The following is a 9,048-nucleotide window of genomic DNA, read 5'->3' on the forward strand; positions in this document are numbered from 1 at the left end:
TTGAATTATGACCCCTCCATGGATTAATCCACTGATTAGGTCACAGTTCTCACAATCTAATCACTTCCCAGAAATCTGGCCCCTGTACACTTTCCTAGGGGCCAGGCCTATAGCAATGAGTGTCTGTCGTTGTGTGTGTGTGTGTGTGCGCGTGTGTGTAGACGTGTACGCGTATGTGTGTATATATGTGGTGTGTGTATATGTGGTGTATATATGATATGTATGTATGTGTGATATACATGTGTATGTGGCGTGTGGTATGGATGTGTGCAGTGTGTGTTTGTGGTATGTGTTTGGTGTGTATATGTATGTGGTATGTGTATATTTGTATGTGTGTGGTGTGTCTGTGGATATGGTGTATGTATATATGTATGTGTATGTATATATGTATGTATATGTGTGTATGTTGTGTATGGGGGTGCATATGTGGTATGTATGTATGTGTAGTATGTGTGGTATCTGTATGTGTGTGCTGTGTGTGTATGGGTAATATGTGTGGTGTGTGTGTATGCGTAGTTTATAAGTAGGTGTGTAGTGTATGTGGTATGTTGTGTATGTGTGTGTGTGTTATGTATGTGCAGTGTATATATGTGTGTGTGTAGTGTGTATGTATGTGTGTGGTGTGTGGTGTGTAATATATATGCGTGTGTATGTATATATATTTGGTGTTTGTGTTTGTGCATGTGTTCTCATAACAGCAACTTAAAGTAGCAATCATTCTCTAGGTTATGATTGTGGGTCACAGCCCAGATGGAAAAGGTAAGAGGACAGGTTAGCTGCGCCTTACTTGGAAGCTTCTAGAAGATCTCCTATCTGGGCTCATTCTGGTTGCTGGAAGAACCTAATTTATTGCAGCTGTGGGCTTGTAGTTCCTCTCTCCTTGGTGGCTGCCAGCTAAGACAGCTTTCTGCTCTGTGATCTGGTTCACTCTGCTCCATCCCCATAGCGCTGGCTGACCCTTCCTGTGTGCTACTCATTCTCTGGCTTCCACCAGCTGGTAAAGCTCTTTAAGGGCCACATGATGATCTCCTTGTCTGAACAAGAATTCTTTCTTCTGATGCTGGTAAAAATGCACTGTGCCTGACACTGACCATTTGACCACATTCAAGCGCACAGCTCAGCAGAATTAACATCCACCCCCACCATCCGCCCTCAGAACTTTCCATCTTCCCCTGACTGAAACTCTGTCCCCATTCAGCACTGACTCCCTGCTCCCTCTGCAGCTCCTGGCTCCCCATCCTGCTCTCTGTTTCTGTAGACTTGGTGAGTGTGGCTATCTCAGCACAGGATACACACGGTTCACTAGGTTGCAAGGTAAGAGAAATCTTAGCATGTTTACAGTAGCCTTATGATCACATACTGAGGGATTGTCACGGATCATGGTGGGGGTTAGAATCGAAAACTCCTGCCTCCTGTTGCCACTGTCACATGGCAGTTCAGCTACCCCTAGGAAGAACTGTCACCTATTCTTGAATACTCTCATAGTCACACACTTTGTGCAAGCTGCTTAGTCCCAAGGAGATACAATGGCATAGTCAAGGCTAAGGCCCCAAATGCAGTCTGTAAGAGAACGTCTCCTGAGTGAGGAACCTACCTCACACCCAGACCCAGCAAGAGAGGGGTCCCCAGATCAGAGCCATCCTGCAATCTGTCACCTACATGTGGGAAAGGCCTGCTAAACCTACCTTGGGTTTCGGATGCACAGGCATCCTCCTTCCTACACATTCACTTCCCCAAATAAGAGGACTCTGAGTAATGCACTCCACATCTGCAAGCACAGGGTTTCTCCCTAGGGAGATTCTCCAATGGTACAGGTATTCAGTTCCCCAGACAGAAGCCCAGGGTCTCTGCTGGCAAGTACTTCTTTGGTTCTAGCACTCCCTATAATCTCGCTGTACTTTGCCCTGTGAAATCTACACGAAAGGAAGCGCAAATATGCAGTGTCCTCGTCTAGTTATTAGACACTGACCAAAACCAGTTCAGGGAGGATAGGATTTATTTGGCTTATACTTCCAGGTAACAGCCTATCATTAATGGAAGCCAACACAGGAATTCAAGCAGACAGGAACCTGGAGGCAGGAACTCCAACAGAAACCACACGGGAGCACTGCTTACCAGTTGGCGCCTCGTGGCTTGCTCAGCCTGCTTTCTTCTACAACCCAGAGGCAGCACCACCCACCGGAGGCTGAGCCCTCTCCACGCCATCACTAATCAAGAAAATGCCCCACAGACTTATCTACAGGACAATCGGATGCAAGCAGCTCCCCATTTGAAATTCCCTCTTCTAAGGGATTTTCAATTTCAATAATTTCAAATGTCTAGGTTTGCGTAAAGTTGACAAAGAACTAACACACACTCAAGACAAGGTAGTGTGCATGCATGTGTGTGTGCGTGTGTGTGTGTGTGTCTGTCTGTCTGTCTGTCTGTCTGTGGTGTGTGTGTGTGCATAAAATCCAAACACCCAGAGGCAGAGGCAAGAGGACTGTGAGTTCTCGGCCAGCCTGGACTAAACAGAAAGACTCTGCTTCAGAAACAAATGAATGAGCAAAGAAACAACAAAACCACAAAAGAGAGAGAAAGGAAAGGGAGGGTGAAGGAGGGAAGGAGAGAGGAATATAGGATCCCATACACAATGGTGGTGGGACAGCAGGGACAGAAGAAGGAGGAAAGTGAGATAGAGATTGTAAAATGTACACAAAACCACACGAGAAAACACCCACTGGATGCTGTAGTAGGACGCACATCCTTGCAGTTCATCACCAAGGCACAGTCTGTGTGGCTTTAACCATCCGTGGTTTGTCTTGTCTTCCCAGTTCTTCATTCCTGGGAGAATCTCCTCTTGACTCTTACTGCTATTTCTTTTATTGCTACTGTGGAGGGTCAACAGAGCCCAGGCTACCTGCACCTGCCTAAGATGAGCAGCTTTCTCATTTCTTCATTTAAGCATTCCTCAGCCAGCACCCCTGTGGGTCTCTTAGCCCAGCATGGAGGAGCCCAAAGCATCCAGATGCCACCAGGGTTCCAGCTCTGCTGTACATTCTGTCCTCTGATCAGGATGTTCCCTTGTTGGCTACTAGGAGCTCCAACCTAGGGAAATGCCTTTCAAGGCATGAGGCAGAACTCATGATGATTCGTTAGCTCTCATTGTAAGAAGCGCTGCCCCTCAGGTTTCCAACTGGGGGATTCTGGTTTGGGGAGAGCATCACTGCACATTAGCTACACATATTATATGCTACAGGACACCATGCAATTTTGCAATGCAATCTCCCGATGCGATCTTAAATGATACCTAAGAAGCCACATTCCACAGAGTGTCCCTGATCACCAGCTGTCTGAAGGGCAACTTCAGTGAATCCCAGGGCAGCCTCCCTGTGCTCTTCTGCCTTTGGCTGTAAGGTCAGTCCCTTAGCAATTATGTGGTTTGGATGCAGTTGAATTGAATTTTAATCTTGTGTCCAATTTTGATCTCTGTTGTGAGGATTAAAAGGATACAAATTTAATCCAAGTATGGTGTTCAGAAACAGGGCCTCTGGGAACAGAGAGAAATAAATGCATGCAGGTCTACTTGCTTGGTTGCTCTCAGCTAACTTGTCCTTCCTGTTACTGTTCTGAGCCTAGGGAATGGTACTGACCACAGTGGGTTGGGTCTTCCCACATAAACCCCCACATCATACCCATAGGCCAAGATGATGTGATAATAGGGTCTAAAGGGTAAAGTCTCTTAAGTTTCCTGACTGATTTACACTTATCCTGTCTCTTGTCATGGGAATGCCCTTTGGTGCCTCAGGACTCGGAAACAAGGAGGCCATCACCAGAGGAAAGCCCCTTAACCTTGTCTTTTCAGAATCATGAACAAAATCAATTTTCTCAAGAGCATATGTATTTCAGCACTAATAGAGAAAACCGGTTCTAACAAATAATTCTCATTAGAAAAGTGAAACAGAAAAGATAGTTACGAATGAATGGGGGAGAAGCTGAAACGAGGATCAGGTGGGGACAGGGAGGAGAAAAGGGGATGAGGGAGGAAACATGGGGAGAGGCAACTAAAATTAAGGGCCATTTAAGGGGTAGTGTGGAAACCTAATACAGTAGAAGCTCTATAATATATGCACACACGAAAGCAACCTAGATGAAATATGAAATAATAGGGGAGACAGAGTTCCAATTGGCCATCTCTTGTTACTGAATGAAGTTTCCAATAACAGGATTGGGTTACATCTAATTGAATTGTTGTTCAAAGGGGTCCCATGGGAACCCCCAAACAACCCAGGCTATTGCCAAGACAATAGGTGGCTCTCCACAAACCTGAGACAGCAAAGCCCCATTGCTGAAGACAACACCGACAGAACTCATTGAACATGGAGAGGTGAAGCTGGTGTCTACAAGAGTCTTCATCCCCACCTCCTAGCATCTTTAGTACATGATGCTACCAAAAGAGAACCATAAAGACCAACACAGCTACAAACCCTTTGATCTGCAATGGTGTCCTGACTGCAAGAAATGCTAGGGCCATGGTGGCACAGAGCTTGTCTGATTTTGACTTAAGGCCCTTCCTTTTCAGGTGATAGAACCCATTCGCAACATTGCTTGAGTGTCCAAGAACCAAAGATCAAATAGCTCAGGGACCTAGGGTAAAACCAAATACTACTGTTCTTTCAAAACAAAACAAACGACAGAAAAATGTAGAAATTAAATGTTTCCCAAGGACATTCTACCACACTCAGGGGTCAGTGTCTTGGTCAGCCATCATCAGAGAAGCTTCCGTCTGCAGCAGAACAAACCCACAGTCAGACATCATGTAGTGAGTGAACAACATTGAAATACTCAGCCCTAAATGGAAGGGCTGACCCCACTCAGGTCTCAGGGAGCCCCACAGAAGAGGAGGTTGGAAGAGTCTAAGAGACAGAGGAGATAGGGGTCAAGGACACCAAGAAAACAAGGCCTGCTAAACCAACAGGATCAAAGAACATGAACTCACAGAGACTGGGCAGCCTGCACAAAACCTGTTCCAGTCTGCACCAAGTCCTCTGTGCAGGTACTATGGCTTCCAGTTCAGTGTTTTGTGGGATTCCTGAGTGAGCAAATGAGTGGGTCTCTGATTCTTGTGCCTTCTCTTGGGTTCTTCTCCTTTCGTTGGTTTGTCCTGTCCAACCCCAATGTCATAGTTTTTGTTTTATCTTATTATATTTTACTTTGTCGTATTTTTATCTTATCCCCTAGAAGGCTGTTTGTTTTCTAATGAGAGACAGAAAGAGGGTGGCTCTAAATGGGAGTGGGGAGAGAACTGGAAGGAGTGAAAGGTAACTAATCATGATATATTACCTGAGGGGGGGGATCTATTTTCAGGCTGGGTGATGTACACCTTTAATCTCAGCACTCAGGAGGCAGACACAGGCAGAGCTCTGTGAGTTTGAGGCCAGTCTAGTTTACAGAGTGAATTCCAGGACAGCCAGGGTTACACAGAGAAACCCTGTCTTTAAAAAAAAAGCTATTTTTTCATCTTTAATCTTTTTCACAGTACAGTCATCATCCCCCTCTCTGTCCACCCTCTGACAGTTCCTCATCCCTTTCTTCTTCCCCATGTCTCCAAGAGGATGTTCCCATCCCACCTCCACCCAGCTTAAAAAAAAAACTATTTTCAATAAGAAAAAAATAACAATTTTTAAAATAAAAGCTTTTTAGAAAAGAAAGAAAGAAAAGGAGCCAGAAAAAGGAGGGAGGGAGGGAGGGAGGGGAGGAGGGAGAGAGAGAGAGACAGAGAGAGAGAGACAGAGAGAGACAGAGAGACAGAGACAGAGAGGGAGGGAGGGAGGGAGGGAGGGAGAGAGAAAGAGAAACAGAGACAGAGAGGGAGGGAGGGAGAGAGAGAGAAAGAGAAACAGAGACAGAGACAGAGAGGGAGGGGTGGAGGGAGGGAGGGAGAGAGACAGAGACAGAGAGGGAGGGAGGGAGAGAGAGAGAAAGAAAAACAGAGACAGAGAGACAGAGACAGAGAGGGAGGGGTGGAGGGAGGGAGGGAGAGAGACAGAGACAGAGACAGAGAGGGAGGGAGGGAGAGAGAAAGAGAAACAGAGACAGAGAGACAGAGAGAGAAAGGGAGGGAAAGAGAGAGAAAGAGAAACAGAGACAGAGAGACAGAGAGACAGAGACAGAGAGGGAGGGAGGGAAGGAAGGAAGGAGGGAGGGAGGGAGGGAGGGAGAGAGAGAGAGAGAGAGAGAGAGAGAGAGAGAGAGAGAGAGAGAACTGGTACCAAGAGTCCCACCATTATAAGTGTACATATAGCATATAGCATAGAATTGGGTAGCTGGCAGAGGATAGGAGAATCTGAAGAAACAGAAAATATCTAAACTGAGCTGGGGAGATGGCTTAGCGGCTAACACTTTCTGATTTTGCAAAGGACATGAGTTGAGTTCCCAGCACCTACAGCAGGCAGCTCACAATCATCTACAACTAACCTCAGCTCTAGGGGGTCCAGCTCCCTCTCTGGTTTTACATGCACACTCCGACACCCACATGCACACACAAGCAGAATTGTTTTTAAGGAAAAAAGATTAAACTGTTTTGAATGGGGCAATGTGGGTAGTTCTGGTGAGGATAGGGAAGACAAGAGACCAGGGAAGAGTAAGGACATGTTAAGGACTGCCTACACTGTAGTAATTAGGATGCAGATAGAAGAAACTGTGTCAGTTAAGGCGGGTCTAATGAGATCTCTGTTAGAAATGAAGATTGCACTGGGAACTGAGGCCAGCATCGCTAACTTACAGCAAAGAACTTAAGATGCCTCTTGTCTATGAGCTGAGGTTCTATGGAGGGTGAAGTAAGAATAGTGAACTTGTTTATTTGTTGGAAGAATCTTATCATAGCACAGCATTCAGGATGTGGCATACATAGGTATTTGGACTGGTTGGTTTGGTGGTTTGAATGAGAGCTGTATCCCATAGACTCAGGCATTTGAACACATGTGGTGTGTGTGTGTGTGTGTGTGTGTGTGTGTGTGTGTGTGTGTGTGTGTGTATGCCATATATACGTGGGACCCCCACAGAGGCCAGGAAAGGGTGTTAGATCTTCTGAAAGTGGAGTTTCAGTTAGGTGTAAGCCACACAATGTAGGTCCTAGGAATCAAACTCTGGTTCTCTCAAAGGGCAGTAATGTGCTCTTAGCTACAGAGCCATCTCTGCAACCCTAAGCTGGTTAGTTTGTAATTGTCAACTTGAAGCAACTCAGAAGCACTTGGGAAGGGTTTTAATGAAGAATTATCTAGTTCAGGTGGGCCAGCAGACATGTCTGTGAGGAATTAATTGTCTTGGTTATCTATTGATGTGGGATGACCAGACCACTGCGGGCAGCACCATTCCCCAGGCAGGTGGTCCTGAACAATAGGAAGAGAAAGAAAGCTAGTTGAGGGCTACCAACCAAGGAGGCCTGCATGAATTTATTTCCTTGTGCTCTTGACTATGGATGTGATGTAACTACCTGCTTAAGTTCCTGCATTGATTTCCCTGAAATCATAGGCTATAACTTGGAATTGTTAGCCAAATAAGCCTTTCTATCCCCTAAGTTGTTTTATTATTTTACTTTTTATTTATTTGATTTTCTTGTCAATGCATTAGTCACTTCATCAGAAATGAACCACCAACAGTTTCAGTAAGTGCTTTCTCTCACAGATTAACAGGCTCAGGAGCAAACAAGCCCAGGACACAATGGTCTGGCCAGAGAAAGGTGAGAAATAAAGGCATATAGGGCACAGGGCAGAAATCGTTTGCTAAGGATGTCAACACAAATGAAAGCAAGCCAGTGACTTTACATCGAGACAACTGGAAAGTCCTCTGGGGCATCTCATAAATCTGAGAAAGCAACCTCCTTCAGGATGGTGGATGAGAACAGGAGGCTGATTCATTGGCAGGTGTCAGCTTGCACCTCAAAGGAAGCTGCCAATTTTTTTCCCAAGTGTTGGTTGCAGATTGAAAACTCACTGGCCACATGTGGGTGTCCTGGTTGATATGTGTTCTTGCCCACACATTTAGAACTTGTCACTGACATTGTCAGTCATTGATATAAACTGGTATTGCTTTCTAAGTGTGAGTTCCCATTTCTCTATTGGTTAAGTTTGCCATGTCTGTTTCCCTTTCACAAACCACCTGCTGTGCGTCTTGTCAACGGATGGGTAGGCTAATATGTCTTGTCTTGCTAGTTCATGGGGGATGCTAGTGCATCACCATAGAGATCATGTGCTGCTCATAAACAGGAAAAGTATAATCTCCTGATATGTGACCCCCCCCATACCATGTGTGTGTGTGTGTGTGTGTGTGTGTGTGTGATGTGTGTTTCTCTTTCTAGGTCTGACCACATAGCCCTAGCTGTCCTGGAACTCACAGAGGCCCCTTTATCTCTGCCTCCTGATTGCTGGGATTAAAGGTGTGTGCCACCATGGACGGCTCCTTCCACTCTCTTTATGGCATAAACAAACAAACTAACTAACTAACTAACAACTAACTAACTAACTAACTAACAACTAACTAACTAACTAAAAATAAAGCACTTGGGGCATTAATAAAGTACCTTTGGTGTTTCTGGTGTTACTAATAAGAGAAGATTCACCCTGAATGTGGTCACGCCATCTCATAGACTGGGCTTCCAAACTAAACAAGAAGTAAAAGGAAGAAAGCCGGCTGAGTTGGGGGCTCCCATCTCTCTGCTATTTAGCCAGCACCGTGGACCAAGGCGCTCTCTGTCAAGGTAGATGCAATTTGGTGTCAGACTGAGCCATTAAAACCCTGCTTGAGTTTCCAGTCTGCTGGCCTAATAGGCAAAGGTTTTATTTGCCAGCTCACTGTGATGGGTGCCAAGCACTTCAAGAAAGCATTGTGTGTTTATATGTGTGTGTGTTTATATGTGTGTTTGTGTGTGTGTGTGTGTGTATGTGTGTATCTGTGGTTGCGTCTCTCTGCCTATGTCTTTGTCTTTCTGCCTCTCTCTGTCTCCCCGTCTCTTTGTCTCGTTCTTTCTCTCTGTGTATGTCTTTGTCTTTCTGCCTCTCTCTGTCTCCC

General features: G+C 45.5%; 1 protein-coding gene across 29 annotated transcripts in view; it reads left to right on the forward strand.

Annotated features, from left to right (window-relative positions):
• Positions 1 to 9,048, forward strand: part of Tspan32 (tetraspanin 32) — a 45,574-nt gene that overhangs the window by 14,714 nt on the left and 21,812 nt on the right. For 4 of the 29 annotated variants that reach the window (XM_087577432.1, XM_087577399.1, XM_087577465.1 and 1 more), the window contains one exon: positions 7,666 to 8,075. The exons of 12 other annotated variants lie outside the window; for them this stretch is intronic. In XM_087577432.1, coding sequence (XP_087433558.1) covers positions 7,666 to 7,670 — 5 coding nt within the window. In that variant the 3' untranslated portion in view covers positions 7,671 to 8,075. Of the gene's footprint in view, positions 1 to 725; positions 772 to 1,223; positions 1,436 to 2,016; positions 3,582 to 7,665; positions 8,076 to 8,338; positions 8,559 to 9,048 lie in introns of those variants that run through there. 13 more of the 29 variants (XM_087577384.1, XM_087577449.1, XM_087577447.1 and 10 more) reach the window with 9 other exon arrangements.

This window comes from Rattus norvegicus, chromosome 1 (genome assembly GCF_021556685.1).
Source record: "Rattus norvegicus strain SHRSP/BbbUtx chromosome 1, alternate assembly SHRSP_T2T, whole genome shotgun sequence".
NCBI lineage: Eukaryota > Metazoa > Chordata > Mammalia > Rodentia > Muridae > Rattus > Rattus norvegicus.